The following is a 16470-nucleotide window of genomic DNA, read 5'->3' as shown; positions in this document are numbered from 1 at the left end:
ACGCAGGCGTAAAGCTGGGAGCAACGGAAGGAGGAGTAAAATATAGTTCATAATAATTTATTTAGGTAATTAGCATATAAAATCCTTTAGATAGTATAGCAAGTCTACATAGATCTATATCGTGGCAAAAAAACCATAAATGTGGGATGAATTCTCTGACTTAGACAAGTATTGGACTGCTGCATGTAGGAGTTGGTGGAGGGTAGAAAAAGTTCTATGAACCACACTCCCAGTGCAGGGGGAAAAAAAGAAAAGATCAAAGCTTTACTTAATATTCTCTTGATCGAGCTTTGAAAGCATGCATGATCTTCAGGATCAGGAAAGCTCTGTCCTAAGGAGCTCAGTGAAGACTGGCCTTTAAGAGACTGCATGCACAGAGGAATCAGAAATGTTAGGCAGACTTAGGAACCCAGAGCGGCTGCTACCCTCCTAACCTGTGCGGCAGCTAGTGCACTCTTGTGGTCTTCCAGAGTCACTACAAGTTGCTCATGCTCGGAGAGTAAATTCTTATGCTGTTGCTACACAAAAAAGAAGTTTACAGGTTGAGTTTTGACATTCTGGGACAAACTCCTCTTGGGCAGATAGTGGTATGGCCACCCAAACGTTGCTCACTTGCTGGCTTGTTGTTGTAGCATTTGATAAGTTCAAAAATCTTTGCAGAGGGAAGACCATGGTTAAGGTGGTAATCCACAGTCTAAAATGTGCTACCCAAAAATCGTCAGCACTTACAAGGAAATCAAAACAGGAAGAAAGATACCTTTAGTTATTAATAAACCTTTACAAATAAAAAGCTTAAGATTCAACCACGTAGCAAAAGAATCATTCCAGTGCTAATGCAAATGCTGAGATTTCCAGATCATTCTTTAGCTTACAATGCACAAGAAGTAATGGGCAGGTTCACTTTCTGCAAAAAGCCCAAAATAACAGTGTGGATTGTAAAGCGGGTCAAATAGTGAACGACTTTTAAAGTCGCTACAAAGTAAAGCAGGCAAACACAAAACAATCAAATGCTGGGTTTTTAGGTTGTTGTTGCTTTTTTTTTTTACCTTGACATCTTGCAGCTGTGTGTGCATGTCCTGATGCGCTCTCCTCAGCTGCCTGTTCTCTTCTCTCAGATTGTACACGGTTTCTATTTGAGAAAAAGGAAAATCATGCATAAAGCCCTGGGCCTTTCAGGCTCTTGATTCTCTTATTTTCCTACCTAAAGCCTCATGTAACTTTTTCAAAGATCGTTTTGAACTTTGACAGTACAATACTCCAAATCAACAAAACTTAGCACCATTTTGGGATGTGGCACAGATTCAGTTGGACAATCCAACACAATATGACTCAGTGGTTTAAATAGGGTTAAACAAGCTATCTGGCATAGAAGTTAAGGGTTTTTAATTACTCCCGAGCTAAAAATGAAATATTTCTGTTAATAAGCAAACCCTTAGGAATGAAATGTAATGGGTAGGGGTCATCTGAGATTTTAGTCTCACCAGAAATTAAAAACAAAGCTATCAAAAAGCACAAACGGCATCTCTCATAGCCATGAGTAATTTCCACAGTTCTCAACTCAAGAAACAAATAAGAGACAGACACCCCATCTGCTCAAAAATTCTAAATGTATTTTCTGTCTCCCACAATTGGGTTCTTGACTGGTCTAAATTCTTCCTCCAATAGCTACTGGACAATTCTTTCCACAGTTACAATGTGAGACTGCAGTGATCATAGTGAAGTCTTAAAACCTCCCCAGCCACAAGCCCTACAATTCAGGGAACAGCCTCTTGGTAATTTCCCCACATTTTCTGTATCTGGGCATTATTTGTTATGAACTGGTAGCCCCTGGGCCAACACACAGACTTTTTTTTTTGGCCCCTGCAAGTGTTAGCCGACAGTCAGTGTCTTCCACATTCGAAGAGTTGTCACCAAGTAAAAATCAAGAAGCTGGGTCTCATAAGATTCTGGCAACATCAGGCCAATTCTCAGGAGAAGTTAAATGGCAGCTGGGTGATCATATGATTCATTTTCCAATGGGAGATATGGTCGACAGTGAAAGGGGTGCTGCTTTAGAATGACGCTGGGACAGCAGCAGATGTGGACCTGCATGGTGCTGGGCAAACTGTCCCCAGAGCGGCAGCCACTCCCTGCAGGCAGAACTGTCCTGGCTCCAGGGTGGCCCTCAGCACTGCAGGAAGCTGCCGGTCACCACGCCGCCGCATATTCTCTGCCCGCTTTCACTCTGTTAAGAGTCCCTGCTTGATCCCTGGGCCCTGGCTTTATGACTACGTTTGGGAAGAGATCAAGAAGCGGGTGAGAATGTTGTTAGTGGTTAGGCTGTCCACCTATCTGTATCAGCAGATTTTCTCAAACGTCAAAACGGGACACCAGCGGCAACCCAAGAGCCCCAAGTGTGTCCCAGGCTGGACAGGCCTTCAGTCTACACACGCACACATGCAGCTGAAATACAGGGCTGCCTTCTAAAGGAATTCAGTTCATAACCTTAAGGACAGTGTCTCCTGTGCCTCTGTGGTGTGACCCTAAGTTACTTAACTTTTGCAGGCCTCAATTTCTTCATTTGTTGAACTGGGTTAAATGTAATGCCTACCTGCCAGGTTGTTATGAGGCTTAAATAAGATACCTGCAGGAAGAGTTTCACCCAGTACTGACACATGGTAAACGCTTGCTGAGTGTCAGCTCTTATTATAACCATGATGATGAGAGGAATCATCTAAGCTTACATGGTGTCCACTCATCGTTATCCATATTCTAAATTCTAAACTCCCTCCTCGTGTCATATTCATCTACCAAGGATCACTCTGACTACACACGTCATGGTTTGCCATGACAGACCCTCGTCTATCACAATTTACTGTCAGGGACCATGATCAAACAAAACTGCTGATGTGAAAAAATCACTTATCAAGTGTCATCAAAGGCACTGTCATATTAAGTTGCTTAAAATTTCTATAAGAGATGTCTTCCAAATATTAACTGGTACCAAAAATACTGCTCACTCTCACTCTCCATGTTTCTGTCTCTGTCTCTCTCTCACCCTCCAAGATACTGGGAGATTCTCTCTTCTGATGACAAGAGCCCCAGAACTGACTGTACTTCTCCTTTTGTTCTGGATCCCAGGATGCTCACACCAGCCATCAGGCTTGAATTGTCCAAGTATGCAGAACTCACATACAAGTGTCCTCCTATTTTCCACGGTTCTGATTTCTTGATAAAATTTTACTACACATGGACTGAGTTTCAAAGAAAGGTGTAAATATAGAGTAGACATAAGAAAACATGCCTTTTAAGCCTCTCACTAAAATTAAATGAACTAAGTTATGTGAAGTATGCCAAGGTCAGGCACCTAGAAAATACTTACAATGAATTCCTATTATTTTGGAATACCATTATTAACCTATTATTTTGGAATACTGAGAGACAAAGCATAGCAAAAGAAAAGCGCAGAAAGTCCAAAGGACCTATATCACACGGCAGATTTCTATGACGACGTTTTACATAAAACCAGGAAATTGTTTGGCACAGTACAATTAACTAGATTATAGAAGACCTTACTGTGATTTCATTTTTATGTGAGCACCATGTACCTTTTTAAACCAAATCTCATACTTCAAACTTGTTCAGGACCTGAATAGGTGATTGTAGGATATGCTGTTGCCCTTTTTCAGAACTCATATGTACTCAGAAGTGATGTATTTCATTTCATATTACTATGAAAATACTTGATGCTGATATTTATGGTGGTTAGCATATATTGAAGGTTTACCATGTACCAGTAACTGTATTAGGTGCTTTGCATAATTTAATCCTCATACCAACTCTATAAGGTTACCACTTTTTATGAATATCCCACTTTTACAGATGAGGACAATTAAGTCTGTGGTGATTTCTACAACTTGCCAATGGTCATAAAACTAGTCATTGATTCACCAGGGCAGTCAGACTTCAGAGCCTGAGCTTTTTGAAGTGACTATTAGTGATCAGCAGAGTCTTTGTGCCCCAGTGGAGATCTGGAAACCTATCCCTGTGACTGGGGAGCACTAGGGGCATTCTGTGGGTGGGGTCAGAGATACTAAATGTCTGACAATGCACAAAAAGAACTGTCTTGCCCAACAAGGCCAGTATGTCCCATTGAGAAACACTAAGTATTCTTTACTGTTTCCCTAAACACACCCGAAGATCAGTGTGAAATATCATAAAGAAGTAGCTGATAAAATACCACATGTAATATAAATCAATCACCAAGCAAACAAAAGTCTATTGTTCCATTCAAACATTAAAGTGAGCATTCATTTCCATGCACATTGGCTCATTAGGTTTCCAAATACCTTTTAGCTTAGAAAGCTCTTGTTCTTTCTCCTGCTGCAGCTGCAGGTATCTCTGCTTGTGGTCATTAAATGTCCTACTGAAGTCTTCTCCTTGTCGGCGGTGTTCCTCTTCCAAGTCGCTGTGTTGCTTCTTTAGCTCCTCGTGTTGACTCTGCAAAGATGAAAACTTGAGCAGGGATATACATTTGTACCTGAGCAGGACCCTATGGGGCTTTCCTGGGACAGGTCTACCCTGTATCCTTTGATTTAGCTCCTCTCTGAAGTACCTAGATACAGTATTTGATGCCCATTTCCTGAGGTGTTTTGTAGATGTGAAACCATCCCCCCCCCCCCAACCCGGCCCCTGCCTTCCCAATGGAAGATGTTAACTGCTTGATGGCCATGAACATACAGTTCTGATGTTGCTGATAATGCTAACTCCCGTGACACTACCCTGCTACCTCACCGTCAACCAATCAGAATTGTGCACAAGCTGATCACAGACCCTGCAACTCACCTCCCTCACTTGGCTTTTAAAAATGCTTTGCCAAACCCTTGGGGGAGCTTGGAGGCTTTTTTGGGCATGAACTACCAATCTCTTGCATGGCTCTGCAATAAACCTTGCTCTGGTCCAAACTCTGATGGTTTGGTTTGTTTGGCCTCACTGTGTGCATTGGGCACAGAGAATTTACACTAACACATTCTCTAATCAGTCTCTCTCTCGATTGCACAGCCTTTCTCTTGTGAGAAAGTAAGCACAGACGAAGTAGGCTTTGTTTTCCTGACTGCTTTAAATTTGTGCATTTCTTCCATTTCCTTTCCATTTCAAATGAATAGTTTGGGATCGTGGCCAAAAATAATTTTCTCCTTAATTTTTAACATTAATGTGAACAACAAGAAGTTGGAAGTTTGTAAGAGTGATCGAAAAGGAAGGGATCTGGGGAAATTCCCAGGGACTTAAGTTACTGTGGAAACAAGGTAAAGCTAATGGAAAAATTACCCCTCCATGGAGCCTCTAGACTGCCTTTCAATCTGATGTTTCCCCAGCAACGTTTTTTATTTCCCTTCTTTGATTATCAGCCTTTCTGGTAACCTAGTTTAAAGAAGAGGGCAAAAAAAGACTTTTTTCCTTTTGGGGGAAGTAAAAAAAAAAAATCGATTATTTCTAGAAATGATTATTACTTACACTATTCTAGATTACAATACTGTAATCACAACCTAGATAAATTCTATAGTCTCCAAATGCTTAACGTGAATGGGTGGTCTGCTTTAACTCACGTATTGCTTTCCTGATAATAGTAAAGATTCCGGTTTCAATAAAAGGCAAATACCCTACTGATACAGGAGGAAAGACAACACCAAACAAAGAGCTGGGCACTGGGTGTTGGAGACAACGGCACGGATTTCCTGCTGTGTGGTTGGCATTATAGCCGCTGCTCATCTCTTCTGGCCTGACACAAACAGTGCACCTCTCTCTTTTCTTCAGTCTTCCTGACACACAACAGTGAGTTTTTTCCAAGAACCAAGGGAAGAATATCTTTAAATATAAATTGTGTTCCTGTGGTAGGTGGGCCACTTATGACACATTAGTAACAGGAAGACAGCATTCTAATACTTCTACTGACTCCACTGTGTCTGAGATTAAAAAAAAAAAAAATTCAAGAAAAACCACTCTGAGAAATTAGATAAAAAACAAACGAAAATCCTTAAAGGATAAAGAACAAACTCAAAAATTAAGTAACCAGAGACCCTGATTTACAAGAAAATGAATAATGAATTAAATATGTCCTTTGTAATCAGGTGATAAACATAATGGAGCATTACAATTATATATCACCTTTAGCCAAAAATGACCTTATTATACCATATCACGGTACAAATCAATTTTCTGTAAACTTTCCTTAATCACATAAGTTACTTAGTTAACCCCTTCATTCATTCATGAAGAACACCTCTAAATTACTCACCTTCAGCATCTGATGTTGGACATTCAATGCGCTGTACCTGCTATTAGAATCTTGCTGTAAATTGAAAAGCAAATAATTAACAAAAAGATAACACATTTGGCTCTTTTGTTAAACAGAACTTAAAGCTCTTAATGAAAGGTTTTCACTTGTTCACCTAAGTAAAAATGAATTCTAAGCTGGATCCGGGATGCTTCTGAGGTCCTGTCTTTACTTCATAGCAGAAATGAAGTTTTACATTCCTCCAAGTTTGCTAGACTTTAATGATGAAAAAGCAGGGCATGGAATTATAAAACAGCAGTTTGAAAGGGCCCTTGAAGGTGATTTACTTCCACTCTCACATTCAGAAGAAGAACTGAGGCCAGACGCACAGAGAGCTTGTCCTGAGACACAGCATCGCATATGGCTGGTACCTTGCACTCCAAGGAGAACAGGAGAGAAACCAGCAGAGACCAGCCTCACAAGCTTAGAATGGGTTCCAGAAAGGGAGAGAAAAGGCACTTTTCTTCCTTGAGTTTCCACCGGTAAGAACTTCTACACACATTGTGTGTGTGTGTGTGTGTGTGTGTATCCTCAGTCATGTCTGACTCTGATCCCAGTGACTACAGCCCTCCAGCCTCCTCGGTCCGTGGAATTTTTCGGGCAACAGCACTGGAGTGGGTTGCCATTTCTTCCTCCAGGAGATCCTCCCGACCCAGGGATTGAATCCAGGTCTCTTGCATCTCCCGTATTGCAGGCGGATTCTCTACTACAGCGCCAGCTCACAGAGAGAAGGAGAAAGGCTAAGGAACAGGCCTAGCGCAAATGTCTCCTTTAGGGGCAGAGCCAGCACAGGACCCTGAGCCGTAGCGTCCAGCTGAACTCTGTGCCCCAGCAGGGTGCTCTCACGTGCCGGTGGAGCATCTTCACTTTCGGAGCTCACACCGGTCCAGTCCGGGGCCGCCCCAGCGGGGTCAGCGTACAAAGCGCACTGCCAGTTTCCTCTCCCCAGGCTGCCGTGTTTCTCTCTTACGCGCCTGCCTCTTAATTTCCACCATCGGCAGGAGAGGCATAGCTTCATCTATTTCTTTCTTTCATGTTCTTGCAACTTCTAAAATGGACCGCATTTTTGCTTTAACACTTCATTTTTATCACTTTACCACTTTATTTTAATTTGTAATATATTACATCACAAAATGCACAACAGAACACACACAATCTTGACTAGGTCTTAAAAATGCAAGTAAGAGTGAAAAGCCAGTAACCTCCTAGCTATTCAAGGAACCGACTCATCTCAGTTTTAATACCCCACAACACCAATGCTTTCTTCAACCAATACTTACACATTTTTCTTACAGTAAGAGAAAAAAGTGTTTTTCCCTAGTTAATTTGGACTTAAAAACTTTTTTAAAATGTCAATATCATTTATTTATCCATTCATTTTACAGATGTTTTTGAACATTTGAACATGTGAACTCTAGGCCAGGTATTGTGTTAGACATCACACAGTAATGTCTCTGCAAGTGACAGTAACATGGTACAAAGGAAAATCAAACTAAATATCACATTCTATAGAAAAGAGAGACTACGTATGAATAAACAAATGAATCTCTTTATTGTGGAATATTAAGGATATTTTCAATTTATCACTATCGCCAATAATGTGATAAGCAAAGGAAGGTAGGTTTTAAAGGAACAATTTTTAAGGTCTTCCTCTCAGAATTTTTTTGGGAAGGAAGGAAGGAAAGGATGGAGGGAGATGTATTTCAGTCCTAATGATCAACAGAGTAAAATGTTTGGAGACTTTATTTCCCCCTCGATCAAGTTTTGTGAAATAAATTAAGGGAGAAAAAAAAACAACTTACCCTTCCCTTATTCAGTGTCTCTTGTGCTTCTAATTTATAAACTAGAAAATCTAGAAAATATAAAATGGAGAATATAATTACATTAATTAACTCTATTAGTATAAGTTAATTCATTGTGGCACTTTTAGACATCTAAAAACACAAAGGCACATTTTACTCAGACTTAAAAAATCTATTTGATGACATACTTTATTTTGTCTTTTAATGCTTTAAAAGTTTTCCTCCATACCTTAAAGCTCTGAATCTTGTATCAACAAAATACACACTATAGCCAACTGACTAAAAGTGCATTTAGAGTGTGGACTTGGTGATGAATTCTCCTTGAAGTGAAGGAGGAAAAAAACAGAACCATGCAGTGCACCTGAGGACAGAGATGATTTACTGCCAGCCACTAGATGGCACAGTAAAGTCATGCAGGACCTCAAGCCAAGGAAACCATCTTTAACGCGCTTAAGGCTTTATTATCCACTAGATGGCTCTACAAAATCACTCTGCGTCTGAAGACCAGGAAAATCCCAATCCCATCAAAGCATTTTAATAATCTTAACACTTCTCAGTAAAACTTTCCAGCTCACACTGTCCTCCTCTGTTCTCCCTCCTTCTACCCCGTACCAAAGTAATAACAAAACACTGCTTCAATCTAATGTTTAACCAAAAAGATCAATAAGTGAAAATAAGAATGCAAGTAACTCCAAACCACAAGCTATACCAAGTCCATGCTTTATAGAAAAATTCTGATAAAAACCAACAGCATTGACTTTTATTTAACACCTGTGCTAAATGTTAATTTTTCAGAACAAGCCAATCGGCTATGCCAATAAAATCTTTAGCACAAGAGGAAAAATAGGTCTATAACTTAAAAGATGTCATGCAATGAGATTGAAATTGATTATGCTATAAATGCATATATACATATATATATGTATACATAAAGCTTGTCATATTCTGGACTGCATGGTATTACTTTCCCAGATGTCTGTTGACAGACGTTAATAACATATACAATATTCAAATGAAAAACTGTGTGCTATTTCTGAAGTAATACATAGAACTAATATACGAATGACCTCAAAGAGGCACAAACTAAATGAAAAATTCTAAATCCAATCTTGAGCAGGAATTATTTTGTTGCACAATGTACAGCAGATTGCTTGACTGACTTCGGGTGATTTGAAAAATTTCTAAGCCAAAAAACAGTAAAGTACATGATACTTCAAAGAAGAGCATAAGAAATGTCAAACACAAATTACATTATTTATTTACCTTCCTTTGCTTTCTTATGTTCAAGTCTTTCCTTTTGCAAGGATTTCTCCAATCTTGATCTGTGTTCATACACAACTGGGAAAAAAAAAAGTTAAAACCTATCTTCAATAAATTAGAAATTCTAAAGTAAAATCAACATCAATTTTCAAAACAGGAAGAAGATAGTTTAGAGTCCTTTCACAATCAAAATTAAAATGCATGCCTCTAACCTGGGTAAAAGATGGAAACAATAATAGACGTAATACTCAGCTGACTCCTGTATGGTCTGCCCCTCTGTAGAAACAACACTGTGGAAGAGGCTTCCACCCTCTTGGCCAGTTCCTTGTTCTCCTGCTTCTGGAATGTGGGTCTCTGTGGGGTTCCCTGTCTCCTGCTGGACTAGCATGTCCACTCTCCACACTTCAGCCACCATCTGCACGGCATTCACCCCCAGGCGGGTCCAGCTCCCACCTCACTCTCAGGCACTAGGAGAATATTTACACCCAGAGATCCCGTAAGTGCTGCCAAGTCAGCATGAGCTGACAGTGAATTAGAGCTGCCTGACACGGGTTCCATCCCTGGGTTGGGAAAATCCCCTGGAGGAGGAAATGGCACCCGCTCCAGGATTCTTGTCTGGAAAATTCCAGGGACGGAGGAGCCTGGTGGGCCACAGACCACTGCGTCACTGCATTGGACAGGACTTAGCACAGCCCAGCGGCTGAGTGAGCTGAGCAGAGGGTGGGTGTGGGAACCTCAGCGGCATTAAGGTTTGCTGAAAAGGAGCTGTATTCCCCATGTCAGAGAAAATACAGGCGAGAGAGCCACAGAGACGGAGGAGACAGACTGTCCCCACTGGAGAGCCTGTGACCTGCGCCATGCCTGCATGATCAGCTGTGTCTGACTCTTTGCGACTCCGTGGACTGGAGTCTGCCAGCGGAATTTTCCAGGCAAGAAAACTGGAGTGGGTTGCCATCTGCTATTCCAGGGGATCGTCCCGACCTGGGCTTGGAAGTGCATCTCTGGTTGGGCAAGTGGACTCTTTACCACTGAGGCACCCAGGAAGCCACAGGATTGACATCTGCCATGGCGGGAAACCCAAGGCAAGCTGATGTCGGGACCTTCCTGCACTTGACCAAGCCCACCTCCCCCGTCTATTCTGAAGAAGTGGGAGGTGCCTGGTGACGGGAGCGGGGAGTGCCGATGCCTTAGAGGGAAAACAGGGAGAAGCCCCTGGGTACTCCCTCCCTCACTACAGGGTTCACATCGCCAGGAAAAAGGAGCTGCAAGAGCGAGAGAAGCTTTACCTTTAATGAAAAAAAAAAAAAAGTATTATTACACTGGACTAGACCATATATTACTAAACCAAGACTGTATTTATGGATAAAAGTCATTGAGAAAAAAAAATATTTTTAATCTGAGAGAAGCTGAGAAGTAGTGAAGTCTGTCTTAGATTTCATGCAGGGACAGAAGACTCAAGCCCACAGAATAGTAGTGGGAACAGGGGAGAGGAGGAGAGGATAAAGCTAGTTTCTGATGTGCCCTTCAATCCTGTTTGCTCAGCATTATGGTCACAGATGACCTCACTCCCTGGCAAGCTCAGCCAAGCTTGCCACTGGGTTCTTTTTACCACCTCCAGCTCCTCACAGCTACCTAAGACACAATTCAATCGTCAATCACTGACTGACCCTTCAGGGTGTCAGTTCAGTTCAGTCACTCAGTCATGTCCGACTCTTTGTGACCCCAGGAACCACAGCACACCAGGCTTCCCTGTCCATGGCCAAATCCCGGAGTTTACTCAAACTCATGTCCATTGAGTCGGTGATGCCATCCAACCATCTCATCCTCTGTCGTCCCCTTCTCCCGCCTTCAGTCTTTCCCAGTATCAGGGTCTTTTCCAATGAGTCAGTTCTTCGCATCATGTGGCCAAAGTATTGGAGCTTCAGCTTCAGCATCAGTCCTTTCAATGAATATTCAGGACTGATTTCTTTAGGACTGACTGGTCGTAAAGAGTCCAAGGGACTCTCAAGAGTCTTCTCCAACACCACAGTCCAAAAGCATCAATTCTTCGGTGCTCAGTTTTCTTTATAGTCCAACTCTCACATCCATACATGACTACGGGAAAAACCACAGCTTTGACTAGATGGACCTTTGTTGGCAAAGTATGTACAACTGCCCCAAACTGCTGGCTACCCAAAGTTGCCACGGTCACAGCAATCCCTCCCTGACCCTCCTCCCCACCTTTCCCCACTGCCTGCCCCCACCCCCTGCCAGGCACCAGCTATGGCTGTCCTTCTTCCAATATGGGCATCATCTCCAAGGTCCATCCCCTTCTCTCAACACTGCACCTCTCATCTTGCCTCCCATGTAAAGCTGCCATTGCCAGGGCTCCATCTACGACTCCCACAGCCCCTGCTCCTCTGCTTACACCTCAGTCCACGACTGCTAAGATGCCTGCCACCACCCAGACTGGCCTAGCATTGTCTCCTTTGGCCTGCCCCAAACTCATCTTCCGTCTCGTCTCAGCCTCCCAACAGTCATCCAAACAACGAGCTGCCCTGTTCCCTTTCTCCACTTGGGTCCCTATTCTCTTCACCAGATGATCCTTCCCCCTCCTCCAGTGCTGTGATTATAAAGGGATCTCATCCAACTCCACTTTACTCAGCACCGTAATATGAGTAGAAACGCAAAGTGAATAGATATGGGCCTTGGCCTCAAGAAGCTCTAGTCTAACACAGGAGAATAGATTCAGTAATTTTAAATAATCAGAGCTAACTGCATTTGGCATAATAAAACTATATTTAAGCCCAGTGAAAGAGAGGGGTGAGCTCTGGAAGGAAGAGGAATGAGGGAAGACTCTTGGCTGGCTTTGAGAGCGAAGAACAATTTGGTAGGTGGGAGCACAGGAGAAAGGCACTCCTGGAGGACATCACAGGGGCAAAGGTGCAGAGGTGATGAAACTGGACCAAAGGTAGTTGTTTTCCAAAAAGCTGGTTCCAAGTCCACTGCTGAGAAATTACATTGTTTTTCAAACATATACGTGTATAGTACATATGTGTCTTGGCCAATTTCTAAAAGTCTATTAAAACCAAGAGTTTCCTTGGATTGGTACTAATGCTACCGTCTTGAATGACATTTGGAACAAGGCAGGGAAAACAAAGATTAGTGCTGCGGAACCTCACCAAGCCAAGCCCAGAACTCTGTGCTCACAGTCTGAAATTTTCAGTCAGGTGGGGGAAGCCTACAGGGAAACATAAATTACAATGTTGTCATGATATACACAGGTGAGAACAGGATGCCATGAGAACATCTAAGCTCCCAACTGGTAGGAAAAGCACTCCCTTATCTCCAATCCACTGGCCAAAGTCCCCATGGTCTGGGTGGTGGCTCACAGGAACACAAACATGCCAGGTAACAGGGCTTAAATACACCTTTATTATGCTAAATGGGTGCACTAACTGGACATATCATGGACAATTTCAGCAAGCATGTGCATCACTTTCAAAGAAGGGTGAACAGACAATGTAGCCAAGATCTTGCTCTACAGGAAGTGAAGTGGCAGCAGGGGTCCTGAGTCTAGGGGCTCCTGAATGGAGGTCAGGACCTCTAGGGGGAGACAATCCAGGCTAGCAACACCCAAGATAGAAACAAAAAACCCAGCAGCAGCAGCAGAGTCAAGAAAACATATGTGAGGGAACTGTTAATCACCATCCCCAGACACCTCAGACTCTAAATATTAACTACTACCATGGGAAGGTAAGGATGGGGCGAAACGCTGCATTTACAAATTGTAATCCTGTGAAATTCTTCTTGGCAATAAAATACAGCAGCAATCACTCAACAGGATGTGGTACTGAGTCATCATGTAATGCTTTTCTTTGGTTTAAGAAGCAGAAAACACACCTGCATCTGCAGAAACGCATCTTCACTGGGGTAGAGGGTCCACTAGGTCACACCTAGTGGAGAGGGAGTTGGTGGATGGGGTGAGGAGAGCTGGGAGATGGGGAAGAGATGGTTCTGCGCTTTACTCTCCTCCCTCCAATTCAGTCAGAAGGATAACATGCAAACAGCTGGTACAAAGTATCCATCGACCAAACTTAATCACACAGCTGTCGGACAATTATGTGCAGAATGCGAATTTACACATTTGACATATTAATAGCAGCTTGTCTCAACAGCTAGAAGATTCTAGGATACATGAAAGTTAGAAACTTTGATAAATAACCTGAAGAGATGCTATACAATGTCCACAAAGAGGTGAATATATCTGTGGATTACAGTCCACAATCAAAGGTCTTGGGAAATCTGAGGTATGATCATGAACGCACAAAATGGCATCGTTCATAGCACAACCTAAGGCAAGAAAAATGTGTTTTTGCAAATTGCAGCAGAAAAAAAGATGTGGTAAACAGGAATAGAGGGTATGTGTAGAAACCATGATGTAATTGTACTATTAATATTAACTTACTCAGAACTGGTCAAGCCATTATTAAAGTGCCAGCTTCTAGTCCTGATATATAACCTAAGAATTCAGAAACGGTTTGAGGGTTACAGAATATCACTGAGGAGGAAGATGAGAGAATGGAACAGCAGTGACTGACAGAAGGTTGGAGAAGTGCTCAGAAAAAGGAAAACAAACTGAAAAGGAGCATTACAGGCTGAGAAAACCATGTCAGGTAAAGGAAAGTGAGAGTAAAAATTAACCCTTAAAATCGGAAAATCTAGTAGAGAGAAAAGAGGCAGGTGGTAACGTAATGATCAAAAGCACACACTCTGGTGTCTGGGTTCAAGTTCATGATCCAGTCCTTACAGGGCAAGATGCTGAACTGCTCCGCATTTCCGTTTCCTTATATGGCACACGGGAACAGTAACTGTGCCCATCCCTTTGGGTGAATGTCAGGGCTAAACGAGTTAATTTACATCAACCGCTTCAAACACTGCAGGGCACAGAGCAAGTGCTAGAAAACACTAAAATATTTTTTCATCTGTCTGTGATGGCTTAAAAGCGCCAGAAAATGAGTCAGGTGAATCCCTGAGCTCTTTCAACCCTACAATTAAAGTCTAATAATAACAAAGCAATTATACATACACACACATACACATATGTATTGAGAGAGAGACTTGAAACAGCAATAAAATAGCGGTCTCAGTTTCTTGTTACTTAAAAAAAATTCCCTTAAAAAGGGGGAGAGGGTTGTGAATAAACTTTGTAATAGTTTAGTAAAACCTATAAGCCTATTTTTAATAAAACTTGAAGGACAGCAAAACAGACCAGATGGAATCTTTGTGTTCTTACAGTTCTTCTAGAAAATGTCCCTATCAATTAAACACATACATATGCCACACTACCTTTAATTCTTTAACACACATTCTTAAGGCTTTTGGAGCTGCTGATTTATCTAGGTAGATACTGTTTTGCTTAGAAGGAGGATTGCTAATCAATCCTTGTCACTTATCTCTATTTTTCTATTTATACTCTGAAGTCAAAGGCATCAGTCAAGATGAAATCATACTGTTATAACTTCTGCAGCAAAAAACATGTATACAATGAATATGCTCAAAGCACCAAACAGGTTCCAGGAAAAATAAGTTTAAAAATAATGGTTCAATCTTGGCATTCAGGATCGTTAATGCAGACCAACACTGCAAATGGGACAGGATGTGAATCATAAGAACTCCTAAGAAAAAGATGAAAACCCACAATACTCATCATCTCCCCTGCTTACTGACAAGGAGTTTAATATTTTCCATGCAGTCAAGAATGGAAAGAGTTTTTCTACCTCTCTCAACACACTCAAGAGTTTTAAAACATGCCAGCTTCCTACAGCAATTTTCCATTTTAACTGACTTCCATTTGAAAGGCAGAGAAATTAGCTGTCCTCTGTCTATGGGATTTCCCAGGCAAGAATACTGGAGTGGGTTGCCATTTCCTTCTCCAGGGGATTTTCCTGACCCCAGGATCGAACCCACATCTCCTGTGTCTCCTACATTGGAGGTGGATTCGTTACCTCTGAGCCACCTGGGAAGCCCTTGTGCATCCACTTAAGGGTAAAACATAACATCTATAACATTTCAGGGTAAACTGCTTCCATTCAGAATTAGAAAGCAACACTTCAAAATTAAACAGAAAACACTGCTAAGCGTTTTAATACCTTAAGACAAGAAAGGGCAATGTTTCTTTGGAATTTCTGTGAAATCTTGTTCAGTCCTGATGATAACACAAAATTTTATCTTTATTTAAAAAAAAAAGACAAACACAAACAACTGAGTCTTGGGAGGACAGGCACACCGTTCAACTTGTGAAAACACTGATTTGTGAGCGTCTTTATCATTTTACAGGTGATAAAAGTTAAAATGAACAAGTCTGTGCTTTGATAATTGTGGCTGAAGATCTTTAGAATAGCAAGACAAATGACATAAAAGGAAAATCAACTGAAATCATCATAGTTCTCAGAACACAATACTTTTGAGGTTTTATTTTATTTTGGATTTTTAGGCCTAAAATCGTTGTTATATATCTTTAAAAACAGTTTTGATTGTGGTTCTAATTAGTCAGAAGTGGGGTAGAATCCCCCAACTTGCCCACTCACCTCCTCTGCTGAACAAGTTAGTAACTAACACAAAGTAAACATCATCTTTTTTCCTTCTTTCCTTCCCTCTTTCATAATTTCATTTCATACGAAGTCTGAGAAAGAATACCAAATATCTCCCTAGAAAACCACCCACATAAAGCAAGTAAAAAGACAAAAGAAGGGGGACAGTTATCACCGTTTTGAGGATCACGTGGGACATCCCCTCCAGCACCCGTACGGCTCTTCCTCAGCGTCTCCGCCCCGATCTTTCCTCAAGGATCCTCAAGCTCTGCCCCCTCCTCATGACTCCACTGGGACCTCTAACCCCTCAACAGTTAAGTCCAGCTTTGGCTTCCCACCCCTGGTCTTACTTCTGGTCTTACTTCTTCCAATACAAGTCCACATTTCTAGTCTGCTCAAAAGTGCATGTGTGAACTGAATTATTAAAGAACCCTGTCCTACGGCTAGCTCCCTTTGCCAAATGACATCTTTGTGTTGCAGGCCTGGGGGCAGCACGTTCCAGTGGCTTCCGGTCATGCCTTGA

At 41.8% G+C, this 16470-nt stretch overlaps 1 protein-coding gene across 5 annotated transcripts in view; it reads right to left on the bottom strand.

Annotated features, from left to right (window-relative positions):
• Positions 1–16470, bottom strand: part of GOLIM4 (golgi integral membrane protein 4) — a 78672-nt gene that overhangs the window by 25562 nt on the left and 36640 nt on the right. For 3 of the 5 annotated variants that reach the window (XM_043473808.1, XM_043473807.1, XM_043473806.1), the window contains exons 2-7: positions 9379–9453; positions 8116–8165; positions 6275–6328; positions 4329–4479; positions 1047–1129; positions 435–518 (exon numbers count right to left, since the gene is read on the bottom strand). In XM_043473808.1, coding sequence (XP_043329743.1) covers positions 435–518; positions 1047–1129; positions 4329–4479; positions 6275–6328; positions 8116–8165; positions 9379–9453 — 497 coding nt within the window. The remainder of the gene's footprint in view (positions 1–434; positions 519–1046; positions 1130–4328; positions 4480–6274; positions 6329–8115; positions 8166–9378; positions 9454–16470) is intronic. The other 2 variants (XM_043473809.1, XM_043473810.1) reach the window with 1 other exon arrangement.

The sequence above is a fragment of the Cervus canadensis genome, chromosome 7, assembly GCF_019320065.1.
Source record: "Cervus canadensis isolate Bull #8, Minnesota chromosome 7, ASM1932006v1, whole genome shotgun sequence".
NCBI lineage: Eukaryota > Metazoa > Chordata > Mammalia > Artiodactyla > Cervidae > Cervus > Cervus canadensis.
Note: the sequence above shows the minus strand (reverse complement) of the source record. Positions and strands in the feature narration are given on the sequence as shown.